Source organism: Salarias fasciatus, chromosome 16 (genome assembly GCF_902148845.1).
Source record: "Salarias fasciatus chromosome 16, fSalaFa1.1, whole genome shotgun sequence".
Lineage (NCBI taxonomy): Eukaryota > Metazoa > Chordata > Actinopteri > Blenniiformes > Blenniidae > Salarias > Salarias fasciatus.
In genome coordinates, this window is record NC_043760.1 from 824,274 (window position 1) to 843,598 (window position 19,325).

At 59.0% G+C, this 19,325-nt stretch overlaps 1 protein-coding gene across 1 annotated transcript in view; it reads right to left on the reverse strand.

The window, feature by feature from the left end:
* Positions 1-297: 297 nt before the first annotated feature.
* Positions 298-19,325, reverse strand: part of slc49a4 (solute carrier family 49 member 4) — a 59,868-nt gene continuing 40,840 nt past the window's right edge. Inside the window, 3 exon segments of the mRNA XM_030112764.1 lie at positions 298-1,593; positions 10,678-10,860; positions 17,281-17,408. Coding sequence (XP_029968624.1) covers positions 1,478-1,593; positions 10,678-10,860; positions 17,281-17,408 — 427 coding nt within the window. The 3' untranslated portion in view covers positions 298-1,477.

Below are 19,325 nucleotides of genomic sequence, written 5' to 3' on the forward strand. Positions count from 1 at the left end.
ACTGGAGACCAGGATCTGGACTCTGAGCAGCAGGCAGTGAAACATTTCAGGAGCTTCAGGCTTGGATGGAGGGCCGGGCAGCGTTGCCCAGTATTGAACCAGGCATCGTCTCACGGTGCGGGGCCGTGCTCGCCGCTACACCACGGCTCCCCGACCTTCCAGCTGACCTGCTCTTTCTGTCGTAGATTAAAATTTCACAACTTCAACCCGTCCCTCGGCTCGTCATCACGCTGCTCATTCCAGATCTTTCTTGATCCGGTTGGAACCGGGTCGAACCGGTTTGATCCGCCTCTCCTGGTTTTAGCCGTTTCACCGCGGTTCTTCATTCTAAGACAAAACCTCGACGTCAGTTTTCATTCTGAGTCAGCGGCTCCTCTCTGGTCTGGACTCCGGACCGGCTGCAGAGCCCAGAACCAGAACCGGAGGCCTCGGGACGGTCCGGTTCTCCGTCTGGTTCTCAGCTCGGCGCAGGCAGCAGGTGGAAGGCCGGTCCTCATCCCGGAGCAGGTTGGTCCTGATCAGGAACACAGGCCTCAGTTTGGAAAACGTTTTTATTGAAGGTGCTGGAAACAGATTTCAGAACCGGAACAAGAAACCCAGCAGGGGTTCTGCAGCCCGCCGCCGGGCCGGAGGACTGGACCGGGGGACCGGGGGACCGGGGGACCGGGGGACCGGGGGACGCCGCCGGTCACAGGACCAGGTAAAAGTCTCAAGGGGGGGGGGGGGGGGGGGGCATGGGATCAACAGGTCTCCTGTGGCCCACTTCCTATAAATACACACCGTTCAGAGAACAACACACACCCAGAGAACACACACACACCCAGAGAACAACACACACACCCAGGGAACACACACACACCCAGGGAACACACACACCCGTCACAGACAGACTACAGAGAAACCCAAAGCCTCCAGCGGGGGGCGCCGGTCCCGGTCTCTCTGGCGTCCAACCGTCAGAAGGGTCGCAGGACCTGGCTCTCCATGACAGGCCGGTCCAGCCTCCCCGGTGCTCCCAGCCGGTCCCAGCCAGTCCCAGCCGGTCCCGGCCGGTCCCAGCTGGTCCCGGCCAGTCCCAGCCGGTCCCAGCCGGTCCCAGCCGGTCCCAGCCGGTCCCAGCCGGTCCCAGCCGGTCCTGATGCTGAGTCCCGTCGCTCCGGAGACATTAGGACAAATGGAAATATGACGCCATGACAGTCCACCGTGAGGAAACCAAATTCAGTCTGTTTACAGGAAAACCCAGAACCGGGACCAGAACCAGGACCAGAGCAGGAAGTGACGGCGTCTCCAGCAGTCTGGCGGCTGAGTCCTGAAAGACGGTGGACATGGAGTCCGTCGCCAGGCGTCCCTTTATTTACAGCAGGACCTCCGCCTCCCTGTGCTCCTCTGCTGCTGCAGCGTCCCCCTTCTGTCCCCTTCTGTCCTTTTCTGTCCTTTTCTGTCCTTTGTCCCTTGTCTCTGCGCTGCAGGTGGACTCCTCTCAGACGGACACGAAGACGTCCAGGTAGAGGCGGTCGTACGACTCCCTGAAGAAGAGGATGAGGACGAGGCTGAAGAGGCAGGATCCGGTGAGACACCAGTTCAACCAGGACACGTCTGAGGACGAGAGACAGAGGACACGTCTGAGGACGAGAGACAGAGGACACGTCTGAGGACGAGAGACAGAGGACACGTCTGAGGACGAGAGACAGAGGAAAGGTCTGAGAACGAGAGACAGAGGACACGTCTGAGGACGAGAGACAGAGGACACGTCTGAGGACGAGAGACAGAGGACACATCTGAGGACGAGAGAGAGGACAGCAGGGTCAGACGGAGAGACAGACAGAAGACTGGAGGAGCTACATCAGGGTTCAGACCAGAACCCGTCTGTCCCCGTCTGTCTCACCGTCCCTTCAGACTGAGACATGAACTAAAAGCTGACTCGGTGATTTTTAAGATAAAAAGAGCTGCTTTAAGAGAGAGAGAGAGAGAGAGAGAGAGAGAGAGAGAGAGAGAGAGAGAGACAGAGAGAGAGAGAGAGAGAGAGACAGAGAGAGAGACAGACAGAGAGAGAGACAGAGAGAGAGAGAGAGAGAGAGAGACAGAGAGAGAGAGAGAGAGAGAGAGACAGACAGAGAGAGAGACAGAGAGAGAGACAGAGAGAGAGAGAGTGTGTGTGTGTCTGAAGCAGTGTGTCTATGCAGCACGGCAGTGAGAGGAATCCATCCAGGCAGGGATGGGTTCCGTGTTCTCCGTGTTCTCCATGTTCTCCATGTTCTCCGTGTTCTCCATGTTCTCCATGTTCTCCGTGTTCTCCATGTTCTCCATGTTCTCCGTGTTCTCCATGTTCTCCATGTTCTCCGTGTCACTGCAGGAGGCTCCAGAGGAACACCTGGTAGCCAGGTCAGCTGAAGGACACTTCAAGCGGCCATCTTGAAACCAAGGTGGCGGCTCGTGTTTTGAGAGACGCCCACAATCACAGACGGCTGCTGACGGAACGGCGCCGCCGCCGCGGTCCAGAAGACGGAGAAGACGGAGAACGATCCACTCTGCTCACTGACAGTGGAGAACAGGGACTGGAACCAGGTCCAGGAGGACCGGGACTGGAACCAGGACCAGGAGAACCAGGACTGGAACCAGGACCAGGAGGACCGGGACTGGAACCAGGACCAGGAGGACCGGGACTGGAACCAGGACCAGGAGAACCGGGACTGGAACCAGGACCAGGAGGACCGGGACCGGAACCAGGAGGACCTGGACTGGAACCAGGACCAGGAGGACCGGGACCGGAACCAGGACCAGGAGGACCGGGACCGGAACCAGGACCAGGAGGACCGGGACCGGAACCAGGACCAGGAGGACCGGGACTGGAACCAGGACCAGGAGGACCGGGACCGGGACCAGGAGGACCAGGACTGGAACCAGGACCAGGAGGACCGGGACTGGAACCAGGACCAGGAGGACCGGGACCGGAACCAGGACCAGGAGGACCGGGACCGGAACCAGGACAGGAGGACCGGGACTGGAACCAGGACCAGGAGGACCGGGACCGGGACCAGGAGGACCGGGACTGGAACCAGGACCAGGAGGACCGGGACCGGAACCAGGACCAGGAGGACCGGGACTGGAACCAGGACCAGGAGGACCGGGACCGGGACCAGGAGGACCGGGACTGGAACCAGGACCAGGAGGACCGGGACTGGAACCAGGACCAGGAGGACCGGGACCGGAACCAGGAGGACCTGGACTGGAACCAGGACCAGGAGGACCGGGACTGGAACCAGGACCAGGAGGACCGGGACCGGGACCAGGAGGACCGGGACTGGAACCAGGACCAGGAGGACCGGGACTGGAACCAGGACCAGGAGGACCGGGACCGGGACCGGGACCAGGAGGACCGGGACTGGAACCAGGACCAGGAGGACCGGGACCGGGACCAGGAGGACCTGGACTGGGCGTGGAGCTGAGGTCTTGGTGATGCTGGTACTAAAGCTAGCTCCTTGCTGGTGAACTAGCATTAGCATTAGCATTGGGTAAGCTGAAGTCAGGTTCTGCAGCGGTTCTCGGTTCTGGTGTTCAGAGAACCGAGGTCCGGGGGCTCTGAGGTCCGGGTTCCTCGGCGCTCCGTGTGACTGTTGTGATCCACTCCAGTCCCCCACACTGGCACTGGGCGCGACGTGGCCCCTCACTAACCCCCGACCCCTGACCCCTGACCTGAACCCTACCAGTCCTCCGTCGGCCTCAGGCTCTGCTGCTGCTGGGACGTCTTCTGTCTGTCCTCCTCTGAAACCAAAATGCTGTTTTCTCTCAGGGGGACAGAGAGCAGCACAGAAAGGCTGCCTGCTGTCTGCTTCCTTTAACCGGACCGGACCGGACCGGACCGGACCAGACCGGACCGGACCGGACCCATGCACGGCGAGGAGCCGCCGCGATTCAGCCTGCTGAACGAGGCGGCGGGAGGGAAAAGCCCAGAGCGACGAGGAAACAGGAAACAGACGAGCATCTTCATGACTGAACACTCCAGACCAGCGGGACACAAACAGCAGCGACTTCAGAACCATCCGACCCGGGAGTCTGCAGACCATCGACCCAAGACAAGACGGGTCTGAGAGGAAACCAGCAGAAACGAGCAGAAACGAGGAGAAACGAGGAGAAACGAGGAGAAACGAGGAGAGACGAGGGGAAACGAGGAGAGACGAGGAGAAACGAGGAGAAACGAGGAGAGACGAGGAGAGATGAGGGGAGACGAGGAGAGACGAGGAGAAACGAGGAGAAACGAGGAGAGACGAGGGGAAACGAGGAGAGACGAGGAGAGACGAGGAGAAACGAGGAGAGACGAGGAGAGATGAGGAGAAACGAGGAGAGACGAGGAGAAACGAGGAGAGACGAGGAGAGATGAGGGGAGACGAGGAGAGACGAGGAGAAACGAGGAGAAACGAGGAGAGACGAGGGGAAACGAGGAGAGACGAGGAGAGACGAGGAGAAACGAGGAGAGACGAGGGGAAACGAGGAGAGACGAGGAGAGACGAGGAGAAACGAGGAGAGACGAGGAGAGATGAGGGGAGACGAGGAGAGACGAGGAGAAACGAGGAGAAACGAGGAGAGACGAGGGGAAACGAGAAGAGACGAGGAGAGACGAGGAGAAACGAGGAGAGACGAGGAGCCGGCCAGAGGGCTTCACTTCACACTCAAACCGATCTTTCAGGACTGAATCCAGAGATCAGAATTCCTCTCATTTCCAAACCGAATGGGGAGCCTGACGAAACACCTGCACCGGATCAGGACCACGATCCAGAATCAGGTCAATACTACAGTCCAGAACTTGGTCAGGACTACGGTCCTGGACCGGATCAGGACTTCGGTCCTGGACCGGATCAGGACTAGGGTCTTGGACCGGATCAGGACTTCGGTCCTGGACCGGATCAGGACTTCGGTCCTGGACCGGATCAGGACTTCGGTCCTGGACCGGATCAGGACTAGGGTCCTGGACCGGATCAGGAATAGGGTCCTGGACCGGATCAGGACTTCGGTCCTGGACCGGATCAGGACTAGGGTCTTGGACCGGATCAGGACTTCGGTCCTGGACCGGATCAGGACTTCGGTCCTGGACCGGATCAGGACTAGGGTCCTGGACCGGATCAGGACTAGGGTCCTGGACCGGATCAGGACTAGGGTCCTGGACCGGATCAGGACTTCGGTCCTGGACCGGATCAGGACTAGGGTCCTGGACCGGATCAGGACTAGGGTCCTGGACCGGATCAGGACTTCGGTCCTGGACCGGATCAGGAATAGGGTCCTGGACCGGATCAGGACTTCGGTCCTGGACCGGATCAGGAATAGGGTCCTGGACCGGATCAGGACTTCGGTCCTGGACCGGATCAGGACTTCGGTCCTGGACCGGATCAGGACTAGGGTCCTGGACCGGATCAGGACTATGGTCCTGGACCGGATCAGGACTTCGGTCCTGGACCGGATCAGGACTAGGGTCCTGGACCGGATCAGGAATAGGGTCCTGGACCGGATCAGGACTTCGGTCCTGGACCGGATCAGGAATAGGGTCCTGGACCGGATCAGGACTTCGGTCCTGGACCGGATCAGGAATAGGGTCCTGGACCGGATCAGGACTTCGGTCCTGGACCGGATCAGGACTTCGGTCCTGGACCGGATCAGGACTAGGGTCCTGGCCCGGATCAGGACTTCGGTCCTGGACCGGATCAGGACTAGGGTCCTGGACCGGATCAGGACTTCGGTCCTGGACCGGATCAGGACTAGGGTCTTGGACCGGATCAGGACTAGGGTCCTGGACCGGATCAGGACTAGGGTCTTGGACCGGATCAGGACTAGGGTCTTGGACCGGATCAGGACTTCGGTCCTGGACCGGATCAGGACTAGGGTCCTGGACCGGATCAGGACTAGGGTCCTGGACCGGATCAGGAATAGGGTCCTGGACCGGATCAGGACTTCGGTCCTGGACCGGATCAGGACTAGGGTCCTGGAACCGGATCAGGACTTCGGTCCTGGACCGGATCAGGACTTCGGTCCTGGACCGGATCAGGACTAGGGTCCTGGACCGGATCAGGACTTCGGTCCTGGACCGGATCAGGACTGGGGTCCTGGACCAGATCAGGACTGGGGTCCTGGACCGGATCAGGACTGGGGTCCTGGACCGGATCAGGACTTCGGTCCTGGACCGGATCAGGACTAGGGTCCTGGACCGGATCAGGACTAGGGTCCTGGACCGGATCAGGACTTCGGTCCTGGACCGGATCAGGAATAGGGTCCTGGACCGGATCAGGACTAGGGTCCTGGACCGGATCAGGACTTCGGTCCTGGACCGGATCAGGACTAGGGTCCTGGACCGGATCAGGACTAGGGTCCTGGACCGGATCAGGACTTCGGTCCTGGACCGGATCAGGAATAGGGTCCTGGACCGGATCAGGACTAGGGTCCTGGACCGGATCAGGAATAGGGTCCTGGACCGGATCAGGACTTCGGTCCTGGACCGGATCAGGACTTCGGTCCTGGACCGGATCAGGACTTCGGTCCTGGACCGGATCAGGACTTCGGTCCTGGACCGGATCAGGAATAGGGTCCTGGACCGGATCAGGAATTCGGTCCTGGACCGGATCAGGACTTCGGTCCTGGACCGGATCAGGACTTCGGTCCTGGACCGGATCAGGACTAGGGTCCTGGACCGGATCAGGACTAGGGTCCTGGACCGGATCAGGACTTCGGTCCTGGACCGGATCAGGACTAGGGTCCTGGACCGGATCAGGACTAGGGTCCTGGACCGGATCAGGACTTCGGTCCTGGACCGGATCAGGAATAGGGTCCTGGACCGGATCAGGACTTCGGTCCTGGACCGGATCAGGAATAGGGTCCTGGACCGGATCAGGACTTCGGTCCTGGACCGGATCAGGACTTCGGTCCTGGACCGGATCAGGACTTCGGTCCTGGACCGGATCAGGACTTCGGTCCTGGACCGGATCAGGACTTGGGAGATGCCAAACGCTTCACAGTGGCTGAAGAACTGAGGAGGAGGAGAAGATCTACATGAGCTCCTGAAAGACAGACGATGAAACGGCTTCAGGTTCCTGGACGATCGGACTGCAGCAGAACCTCGGTGGACCGAGCATCTGTGGGACGGGCGTCTCAGAAACCTGCGTCAATAAAGATGAAAACCTGCTTCTTTCTTCTGATACATTTCTGAAGGACGTCAGAACCAAAGAGAACGCTGCTGAGCCGAAACGACTCCGTCACGTTCTCGGTTCTGGTTCTGCCTCCAGGACGACGAGAACAGAGACACACACACACACACACACACACACACACACACACACACACACACACACACACACACACACACACACACACACACACACACACACACACGCAGCTTCATGTATTCACGTCTCCATCTGAGGGACCGAGGGCCTCTCTGCTGGGGAGAGCAGCTCCAACGTTCCCATCCGAGCTAATTGTGGCTAAGTTAGCGAAAACTGTCATCTGACCCGCCTGGAGACGCTGGATCAGCTGACTTTATGACATCACTGGTAGACCAGCTGACTTTATGACAACACTGGTAGACCAGCTGACTTTATGACAACACTGGCGACGGATGAAGAAACAGCCGAAATGAGCGACTGTGCAGAGATGACGTCCCGCTGCAGCCCCCCTGCCGTGGCCCCGCTAAGCGCGGCTACATCGTTTGGATCTAAATCACCTCTGGACTCGGAGCTGCAGCAGGTCTGTCTGAGGGAGTTTATGAGCAGGAGTCAGCTGGAAATAAGGTCCAGGTGTCAAAAACCAGAGTTGCCCTTTAAGCCAGATGATAATCTCAGGTTTCAAACTCTGACAAAAGTTTTCAGTCGACTGAATGAGACGCGTTGAGGAGAACCTGAAAATGCTGCTGCTGTAGAAGTGAAACAAAGCCTCCCAGCCTGCTCCGTTTCCCAGCAGGCATGAGGCGTCACATGTCAGCGGGTCCCTGGGGCCCCACGGCTGTTCAGGTCAAACAACACTGGTATTATCCACCTGCGCTGTCAAATCAGGCCCGGAAGACGCCGTCGGCGGCAAGCCGTCAGGCGGCGGCGAGCCGTCAGGCGGCGGCGAGCCGTCAAGCAGCGAGCCGTCAGGCGGCAGCCGTCAGGCGGCAGCCGTCAGGCGGCAGCCGTCAGGCGGCAGCTGTCAGCGGCCCGGCAGCAATTTAACCGAGGAAGAGGAGGAATGTGGCGAAGGCTGATCTGCTGCATGAATATTAATGAGAGCCTGAAAACATACATCTGATTTACTGAGTGTAATGGGGGGAGAGTGCGGGTGTGTGTGTGTGTGTGTGTGTGTGTGTGTGTGTGTGTGTGTGTGTGTGTGTGTGTGTGAGATGGCTCCATAATTACAGCTGACTGAAGCTGAGAGAGAAGATCCTGGAAGCTACATGATCTCCCTCAGCGTCTGCAGCCAAGAAGAGAGGAGCTCGCCGCCGCCGCCCCCACTGCCGCTGTCCCCCTCACCACCGTCCCCCCCGCCGCCCCCTTGCCCCGCCCCCTTGCCCCGCCCCTTGCCCCGCCTCTGTCGCCCCGCGTTCCCCCTCAGCGCCACCGTCCCCGTCCCCCGCTGTCCCCCCTGCCGCCACCGCTGTCCCCCTTGCCACCGCCCCCGTGCTAACCCCCCCGCCACCGCTGTCCCCCCCGCCGCTGCCGTCCACCCCGCCACCACCGCCCCCATCCCCCCGCTGTCCCCCTCACCACCGCCCCCATCCCCCCGCTGTCCCCGTCCCCCCGCTGTCCCCGTCCCCCCGCTGTCCCCCCTGCCACCGCCGCTGTCCCCCTTGCCACCGCCCCCGTGCTAACCCCCCCGCCACCGCTGTCCCCCCCGCCACCGCCCCCGTCCCCCCGCTGTCCCCCCTGCCACCGCCCCCGTCCCCCCGCTGTCCCCCCCGCCACCGCCCCTGTCCCCCCGCTATCCCCCTCACCACCGCCCCCGTCCCCCCGCTGGCCCTCTCACCACCGCCACCGTCCCCCCGCTGTCCCCCCCGCCGCCGCTGTCCCCCTCACCACTGCCCCCGTCCCCCCGCTGTCCCCCCCGCCGCCGCTGTCCCCCTCGCCAACGCCCCTGTCCCCCCGCTGTCCCCCTCACCACCGCCGCCGTCCCCCCGCCGCCGCTGTCCCCCTCACCACCGCCGCCGTCCCCCCGCCGCCGCTGTCCCCCCCGCCACCGCCCCCGTCCCCCCGCTGTCCCCCCCGCCACCGCCCCTGTCCCCCCGCTATCCCCCTCACCACCGCCCCCGTCCCCCCGCTGTCCCTCTCACCACCGCCACCGTCCCCCCGCTGTCCCCCCCGCCGCCGCTGTCCCCCTCACCACTGCCCCCGTCCCCCCGCTGTCCCCCCCGCCGCCGCTGTCCCCCTCACCACCGCCGCCGTCCCCCCGCCGCCGCTGTCCCCCTCACCACCGCCGCCGTCCCCCCGCCGCCGCTGTCCCCCTCACCACCGCCGCCGTCCCCCCGCCGCCGCTGTCCCCCTCACCACCGCCCCCGTCCCCCCGCTGTCCCCCTCACCACTGCCCCCGTCCCCCCGCTGTCCCCCCCGCCGCCGCTGTCCCCCTCGCCAACGCCCCTGTCCCCCCGCTGTCCCCCTCACCACCGCCGCCGTCCCCCCGCCGCCGCTGTCCCCCTCACCACCGCCGCCGTCCCCCCGCCGCCGCTGTCCCCCTCACCACCGCCGCTGTCCCCCCGCTGTCCCCCTCACCACCGCCCCCGTCCCCCCGCTGTCCCCCCCGCCGCCGCTGTCCCCCTCGCCACCGCCCCCGTCCCCCCGCTGTCCCCCTCACCACCGCCCCCGTCCCCCCGCTGTCCCCCCCGCCGCCGCTGTCCCCCTCGCCACTGCCCCCGTCCCCCCGCTGTCCCCCCCGCCGCCGCCAGGCCGATAACTGTATCGAACTGTCACGCTGCCATTTCACAGATAACGCCGGGCTAAAGTCGGAGGGGAGTGTCTCCGTGGTACCCGGCGTGTCGCTGCGGACAGACCGCCACTCGAACGCCGTCCGCCGCCGCTCTCGGCAGCTGCAGCGCAGGAAATGGGTTTTCCTGAAAACAACAGAGCCCGTGGCTTTCAGGAGGTTGGTGAAACCGGAGGAGACAAACAGTGAAACCTGTCTTCACACTGACCTGGAAACCCACTCATGCTCCCGACGTCTGAACATCCTCCAGGTCACAGTGCTCTTTCTCTCGGCCCTAAAGCCACTCGGAGGTCGGGTGCCAACAGCAGCCGGCTTTTCCCTTCCAGATTCAGACGGGCGGCAGCAGGACGGATTCAGTCGGTGACTACTCCTTTCTTTTAAACGCATGATGTTCTTTCATATTTGAAATTCTGCCCTTTTTGACCTTTGGGAGCCTGAAGTTCAGGAGCCACGCCCACTCTGTCTGGAGCGAGTCACAACGCTGAAGAGGACCGACACACTGACCTTAACGGGACCATTCCGATCGATTCACACTGACGCAGCCAAGCTAACACTGGCTAGCTAACCGATGCTAACATGAAAGTGTGCCGATTAGCTTGGTGGATCGAAAGTTTCCGTTTAAACAGAAAACGGCGGGACTGAAGCTCGGGTCCAATCATGCAGCGGATCAACGGCACGGTGAGACCAACATGTAGCCGCTAGTGCTAACGCGCAAGCTAACCTGGACGCGAGTCCTGCCGACAGTCTTACCTGTGCAGTAGAAGGTGAGGAAGAAGAGCAGCAGGCCGGTGACCAGGTTCCCCAGGAAGGTCACGACCCCGCAGGTGATGCCTTCAGGCACCGGGTACACCGTCTCGATGAAGAGCTCCAGGAAGATGGGGATGCTGCTGTTGATGAAGATGCCCAGCAGGATGCAGGAGGTGTAGAGGATGGCTGCCGGAGAGAGCAGAGCGGCGAGGAGACGAGGCGTTAGAGGATTCACTCCACCACAAACCTTCACCCTCCAACATTCTCTCTGAAACGCCGTCCTCTGAAGGCGGCGATTTACAGGAAACCAGAGCGACCTGGAGCTCGGGCCCAGAACCGCCGTTCGATTCCAGGAGCTGGATTCAGCTCTGCTCTTCAGACTGAAGCTCAAATCGTGAGAAAAGACGAGCAGCAGGAAGGACGGCGCGCCGCCGCCTGCTGACAGCCTGCAGTGAGCGCCTCGGGCCACTAGTCTGTGCTGTTGGGAGTTTTTGTTGCGTTTTCGCCTGTTTACACAACAACGCAGTCAAAGTGTTTTTAAAGAGTTCCACCCTGTGAGCCGTTATCAAAAAGTGTCACTTTGATTGTATCTGACCGCCGCGGCGGTTTGAACAGACCGACAGGTGGATATCCATCTCGTTTGACCTTGTTTGACTTTGTTGAATTGATGCGATTCCTGGAGGGAAACGGCCGCAAGCCAGAGGATGAAAAGCACTTCGGCAGTCTGCTGACGTCTCACTGGAAGACACTCCACTCTCAGAAATGGGAAAAAAAGAGTCAAAGTCAGGAAATAAACTTTATCTAATATCAAATAATATCAAATTAAAGCAGTTTTAAGAGTTGCACTTGCAACATTAAAGAGAGGCGTTAGAGTCCCGTATCAGCCGATCGTCCCCAGCAGCCGTCCTAAACCAGGCAGCGCTTCATTAAAACCTTAAACCGTCCAATCACAGTGCTCCTAAAGGACAAATCTGAGCAAGAAGTTAAAGTTGCACCTCTGGACACATTAATGCTATAAAAACCTGAAGTTTGACACCCAGGCCGAGTCACAGCGTCCAGACGGAGGATGGAGGCGGAGCCAGAGGAGCGCCGTGACGTCCCGGCTCTTCGTCCCGTTTCCACTTCCTTCCTGATAAACGGCTGTTTTCAGTGCGCCATGCAGCTCCTCTCAGGGACTCTACACTTTAATCAGGTCAATGTGACATCTTCATGGCCGCGTTCCGCCGCGTTCCGCCGGTTCCCACAGCAAACCGCTGCTTTTCAAGCTGAGAGTTGTAGAAGCTCAGGCCTGCAGAGTGTCTGCGTCTCAATGCAGCCTGGAAGGCAAACACGACGTCTGCAGAGCATCAGAGGCCGACCTGGGCCGTCACCTCCATCTCCCTGACGGCAGCCCATTGGTCCAAACCAGCCCCCATCAGCCGCCACGTTCCTTTAATCACGGCACTTCAGAGGACCTGTGCACCGCGGCGACCGGGGGTCCGGACGCCGCTCGGCAGCGATCAAAGCCGCTCGTCTTTCTAATGAAGCCTTTAATCAAACATCAGCCGAGACGCTCCTGCGTTTCTCTATCAGGCTCATGTTTCCATCGGGGGTCAAAACCAAACTTTCTCTCAATAAAATGCACATTTCACACCTTTCATATTGTGAGTTTCTCCTGTGTTTTGGACTGATATTCTGTCTCCTGCCATGACCAGTGAGCAACCAGAAAACTGCGTCCGTTAACTTCTGCCAAGCGGCTAAACGTACAGACTCCGCAGGGATCAGATGATCTGCTCCATACAGACGGAGGAGGAAATAAAGCGGCGGCTCAGAGAGCAGAGACGTCTGCTGATGAACAGAAAAACCGCGGTGAAGTAAATCATCTTCATATCGTCCACTGTGGAGTTCGTACTGCCGCTACTCCAGGTTACATCTTTCCCTCCGTTTAAAGCGAAATTAAAAAAAAACATAAAGCTGCAGAAAGAGCTCAGAGTGTGTAGAGACCTGGGAGGAAAGACGAGAAACTGCTGAGATGAAAAACAGGAAGAAGAAAGGAGGAAGGAGGAGGGAGGAAGGAGGAGGGAGGAAGGAGGGAGGAAGGAGGAAGGAGGAAGGAGGAGGGAGGGAGGAGGGAGGAAGGAGGGAGGAGGGAGGGGGGAGGAGGGAGGAGGAAGGAGGGAGGAGGGAGGAAGGAGGGGAGGAAGGAGGAACGAGGAGAGAGGAGGGAGGGAGGAGGGAGGAAGGAGGAAGGAGGAGAGAGGAGGGAGGAAGGAGGGAGGAAGGAGGAAGGAGGAGGAGGAGGGGCGGGAGGAGGGAGGAGGAAGAGAGGAGGGAGGGAGGAGGGAGGGGGGGAGGAGGGAGGAGGGAAGGAGGGAGGAAGGAGGAGGGAGGAGGGAGGAAGGAGGGAGGGAGGAGGGAGGAGGAGAGAGGAGGGAGGGAGGAGGGAGGGGGGAGGAGGGAGGAGGGAGGAAGGAGGAGGGAGGAGGGAGGGGGGAGGAAGGAGGGAGGAGGGAGGGAGGAGGGAGGAGGAGAGAGGAGGGAGGGAGGAGGGAGGGGGGAGGAGGGAGGAGGGAGGAGGGAGGAAGGAGGAGGGAGGAGGGAGGAAGGAGGGAGGGAGGAGGAGGAGGAGAGAGGAGGGAGGGAGGAGGGAGGGGGGAGGAGGGAGGAGGGAGGAAGGAGGAGGAGGAAGGAGGAGGGAGGGAGGGAGGAGGGAGGAAGGAGGAAGGAGGAGAGAGGAGGGGGGGGGAGGAGGAGAGAAGAGGGAGGGGGGAGGAGGGAGGAAGGAGGAAGGAGGAAGAAGAAAGGAGGAAGGAGGAGGGAGGAAGGAGGGAGGAAGGAGGAGGGAGGAGGGAGGAAGGAGGGAGGAAGGAGGAAGGAGGAGAGAGGAGGGAGGAGGAGAGAGGAGGAGGAAGGAGGGAGGAAGGAGGGAGGAGGAGAGAGGAGGGAGGAAGGAGGAGAGAGGAGGGAGGAAGGAGGGAGGAGGGAGGAGGAGAGAGGAGGGAGGAAGGAGGGAGGAAGGAGGGAGGAGGAGAGAGGAGGGAGGAAGGAGGAGGGAGGAGGGAGGAAGGAGGAAGGAGGAAGGAGGAAGAAGAAAGGAGGAAGGAGGAGGGAGGAAGGAGGGAGGAAGGAGGAAGGAGGAGGGAGGAAGGAGGGAGGAAGGAGGGAGGAGGAAGGCTCATCGTGGACTGAGTGAGACTGAGAGTCTACAGTGAGTCAGTGAAACTGGGCCAGGAGTCATGAAAACAAAGTGTGTGTGAGTGTGTGTGTGTGTGTGTGTGTGTGTGTGTGTGTGTGTGTGTGTGTGTGTGTGTGTGTGTGTGTGTGTGTGTGTGTGTGTGTGTCACTGAGCCAATTTCACAGGACCTGCACTTGTATGAACCAGCAGTGTGTGAAGCAGGTGTGTGTGGCTGCGGCCGGCCGGCAGTGTGTGAAGCAGGTGTGTGTGGCTGCGGCCGGCCGGCAGTGTGTGAAGCAGGTGTGTGTGGCTGCGGCCGGCCGGCAGTGTGTGAAGCAGGTGTGTGTGGCTGCGGCCGGCCGGCAGTGTGTGTGACGAGAGGACAGGAGCTGGCCCGAGCCGTCCGGGCCTGAGGATGATGATGGATGATGATGACTGGGATTAGAGGCTCTCAGCGCCGAGCTGCCGTGCTGATTGGCTTGGCGGAGGAACCGGCAGCCAGGTCCACTAATGCCCCTAATGGCTTCACTAATGGACCGATTCAGCTGGACACACACTCAAACACACTCTGGAAGTCCTTTGATTACAGCACTTTAAATGAAAAGGAAGCAATAAGACTTGAGTGGTCACTTCAGACTGTCAGCGTTAGAGGCTGCGTGGAGGGGAGGGGCTTGACGGCCGTCCGTCTGCTGCTCAGACCGCTTTGATCCGGAGCGAGCAGGACGGCGGCGTGGTGTGAGACGTGTCGCACCAAGAACTGAGGCACACAGAGATTCACACTCTGAAAATGATATGAATACATCCAATACTTCTCTGGTTGAAGATCAACAATCAGCAGCGGTCAGATCTCCAGGCCCGTTCAGACTCTGGGATTTGAACCATCTTAAGTTCACAACTTGCCGCACTGCAGGACGAGGATCTAAAAATCCTCCTCGGGACTTGAAGCTTGTTCTGAGCGGGTTGAACCAGATGAACCAGGCAGACGAGGTCCAGGTGAAGACGTGAAGAAGCTCTCCATGGCAACCGCAGCGCCAGAGCGCCGGCATTCACTGGCAGAGCATGGATGGTGCGCTAGTTTACCCGCTGGTTCACTCCCGCTGGTTCACTCCCGCTGGTTCACTGCTGCTGGTTCACTCCCGCTGGTTCACTCCCGCTGGTTCACTGCTGCTGGTTCACTGCTGCTGGTTCACTCCCGCTGGTTCACTCCCGCTGGTTCACTGCCGCTGGTTCACTCCCGCTGGTTCACTGCTGCTGGTTCACTCCCGCTAGTTCACTGCCGCTGGTTCACTGCCGCTGGTTCACTCCCGCTGGTTCACTCCCGCTAGTTCACTGCTACTGGTTCACTGCTGCTGGTTCACTCCCGCTGGTTCACTCCCGCTGGTTCACTCCCGCTGGTTCACTGCTGCTGGTTCACTCCCGCTAGTTCACTCCCGCTGGTTCACTCCCGCTGGTTCACTCCCGCTGGTTCACTCCCGCTGGGATGCAGCCTAGTAAAACTCAGCCTGGTGGACCACTCCCACTGGACAGAGCCCGATTAGACGGTCCCCAGCCCTGCGATCCACCAGCAGCTCCCCCGGAGGCTCCGGCTCTGGAATACCGGCAGCAGGCGTCCAATCAGCTGGACGCCGTGGCGCTCAGCATCGTGATGTTTGGAGGGAAATCTCAAACAAAGGAGGAGGAGAACTTGGGCGTGGTCGTGGTTCGGAAAGTGAGGCGACTTTAGGATACCGATTTTGCAGAGGGTGTAAGTTAAATACGTGTTAGCATCTGCTAATCTTTTAAGTTAGCATAGTGTGTCAGTAGCATTTACTTTTTCTTGTCATTTTCCAACAAAACACAACAGCAGGACCATCGCCCCAAGTGCTTATCCATGGTCCCAGACGAAGACCTGATTTCAGCTAGCAGGATGAAGCAGCAAAAAACCTTTCAGCTAGCAGGATAACGCAACGAAAAACCTTTCAGCTAGCAGGATAACGCAACACAAAACCTTTCAGCTAGCAGGATGAAGCAGCAAAAAACCTTTCAGCTAGCAGGATAACGCAACACAAAACCTTTCAGCTAGCAGGATGAAGCAGCAAAAAACCTTTCAGCTAGCAGGATAACGCAGCAAAAAACCATTCAGCTAGCAGGATAACGCAACAAAAAACCTTTCAGCTAGCAGGATGAAGCAGCAAAAAACCTTTCAGCTAGCAGGATAACGCAACAAAAAAACCTTTCAGCTAGCAGGATGAAGCAGCAAAAAACCTTTCAGCTAGCAGGATGAAGCAGCAAAAAACCTTTCAGCTAGCAGGATAACGCAGCAAAAAACCTTTCAGCTAGCAGGATGACGCAGCAAAAAACCTTTCAGCTAGCAGGATGACGCAGCAAAAAACCTTTCAGCTAGCAGGATAACGCAGCAAAAAACCTTTCAGCTAGCAGGATAACGCAGCAAAAAACCTTTCAGCTAGCAGGATGACGCAGCAAAAAACCTTTCAGCTAGCAGGATGAAGCAGCAAAAAACCTTTCAGCTAGCAGGATGAAGCAGCAAAAAACCTTTCAGCTAGCAGGATAACGCAACAAAAAACCTTTCAGCTAGCAGGATAACGCAACAAAAAACCTTTCAGCTAGCAGGATAACGCAACAAAAAACCTTTCAGCTAGCAGGATAACGCAACAAAAAACCTTTCAGCTAGCAGGATAACGCAACAAAAAACCTTTCAGCTAGCAGGATGACGCAGCAAAAAACCTTTCAGCTAGCAGGATAACGCAACAAAAAACCTTTCAGCTAGCAGGATAACGCAACAAAAAACCTTTCAGCTAGCAGGATAACGCAACAAAAAACCTTTCAGCTAGCAGGATAACGCAACAAAAAACCTTTCAGCTAGCAGGATAACGCAACAAAAAACCTTTCAGCTAGCAGGATGAAGCAGCAAAAAAACCTTTCAGCTAGCAGGATGAAGCAGCCTCTGCCTTTCAGATTCAACTCCCTGGTTTCTCTCCTTGATGAACCTCGCAGCGAGGGCGGACCCAGATCGAACGGGACCATTTTCTGGTGAAGCTGCTGCAGGGGTGGCCTGCTGGGAGACCCTGTTTACTGAGGTCTTTCTCTCATTGATATTCTGTCTGTGGCCTCTTCTTCCTCTGGACCGTCATGTCAGATGTTCCACCGTGGAAGAGGAGGTTCCTGATCGCTACTTCATGCACTGCAGCAGGTTTCCTCTCCGCTGGCAGCAGAACTTCCCCGTGTGGGATTGTTGACTTTTGCTCTGAGATCTTCTGGCTGTAGAACAACTATGAGATGATTTTTTAAATCATATAGATTATACAACACAACCTGTGGTGTTTGGTCACACACATCCACGTGAGGGTTTCTCAGCACGCGGTGAAGACTGACGCAAAGATCTGAAGCCGTCTTGTCTCGAAGGAGACGTGTCCCCGTGAGGAGCTCCTGTCGGCGAGGCTGCATGGGCCTACCTGCAGTGGAGGGCAGGTGGGTGACCCTGCTCAGACAGGTGAGGGTGAACCAGGTGGAGGACAGCGAGGCCCCGGCCAGCATCAGCACCAGGATCAGCTTCAGCATCCCACGGATGGAGTCTGCAAACCTGGAAGAGAGAGAGCGTTGGAGAGAGAAGCCATGTAAATATGGAAAGAGACAAATGCAAAGTCAACAACAACAAAAGAAGGATTAGAGAGGAGCGAAGGCAGCGGCGCCGAGACACAGAGAGGCGGGAGCACTGAAGCATTCCTCACGTCTGCTTCCTGGTGACTCGAGTCATAATCTATTAGTGGAGAGGAGCGTCGCTCCCTCCCGCCACTCCTCTCACTGCTCACTTGTTCTTGTCACCAGACAGGAAGACACTCTTCCAGAAGCTGGTTCAATCTGTCTCAGCAGCTAAACAGGCAGCCTGAGGTTCAGGAAGACGAGCCTCGGCGCCGTTCGCTCTGCGGCTTCTCTTTTCTAAAGTCTGGTGGTTCGCCAGCTCTCCTGAGAGGAAGCGTATGTTCGCCCGGCGGAAGATGAGGAGAAGCTCCAGACACACTCATCACTTTGTTTTGCTGCTCAGAGACGAGACGTTTGAGAAGACCGGACTGAACTCCACGGTCGGCCCAATCGGGAGTGAGACGACGCAGCGGAAGCGGCTGATTGGCTGAGCCGGTGGTGAAGTTCCGTCAGCGCGCCGAGGACGGGGGACGAGCCCAAACAGCCTCTGGACGGATAATGAGGACGTCTCCGCCGGGACGTTTTCAGATGACGCTCAGCTCTCCGGGATGGGACGGCCGTCACTCGGAGGCCGGCAGCTGAGCTGCAGATATCAGACTGAATTCCTGCGCCGACTCCAGCGGCGGAACGCCGCTCTGCTCTTTTCTAAAGACGACAGCTAAAGCCTGGATTCCTCTGCTTCCGGGCTGGCAGGGCCCGACCGGGGCCAGCTCTCCTTTCTCTGGCCACAGCTGCTGCATCGCCATCTGACTCTGACTGGCCCACATAGAGAGCTCCGCCGAGCCCCCGCTCCCCCGCCCAGCAGATCACGACGGCTGCTCGGAACGTCTCCAGAACGTTTCCTCTCATTCCCAGGAAACAGACTCAGAGTGTTGATCTGGACACTCTGCACCCGCTTGAGGAAGCTATCGTGATATCAGTGGAATCTTCCTGACGGACGGCCTCTGGCCTCCTGCTGAAGAGGAGGAGGAGGAGGAGGAGGAGGAGGAGGAGCAGGGGGAGGAAGAGGAGCAGGGGGAGGAGGAGGAGGAGGAGCAGGGGGAGGAGGAGGAGGAGCAGGGGGAGGAAGAGGAGGAGGAGCAGGGGGAGGAGGAGGAGGAGCAGGGGGAGGAGGAGGAAGAGGAGGAGCAGTGGGAGGAGGAGGAGGAGGAGCAGTGGGAGGAGGAGGAGGAGGAGCAGGAGGAGGAGGAGGAGGAGGAGGAGGAGGAGCAGGGGGAGGAGGAGGAGGGGAGGAGGAGGAGCAGGGGGAGGAGGAGGAGCAGGGGGAGGAGGAGGAGGAGGAGCAGGGGGAGGAGGAGGAGCAGGGGGAGGAGGAGGAGGGGAGGAGGAGGAGCGGGGGGTGGGGGGGGGGAGTCTCTGATTTCTGTCAAATTCAAGATCATTCATAGAAAATACTGATTTGCTGTGAAAGCCTCGAACACAGCAGCACCTTATTTCCTGAAGACGACTGAAAATTAAAGCACATAAAGTGTGGACACCTCCTCGATGGACTCTTTCCCGTTTCTTTCAGGAAGTGTCACGGCGTTTGACAGCCTGGTCTCCGTCGTCCACACGGAGCCACAGCGCCTCCTTCTGGAGCAGCTCTTTTAGGTTTCTGATTCTTTGACTGAACGACGATCTGAAGAAACAAAGCATGTTGGTGATGAATCCACTCAGCAGACAGGAGCCCGAGCAGCATGTGGAAGAGCCGAGAGCCGGAACCACAGGTTCCCCATGAATGTGGCAAAACCTAAAAGGAACAGAGCCCGGCGTTCCAGGGTTTAAGGTTTACTGCCAAACGGCAACCAGACGACAGAGG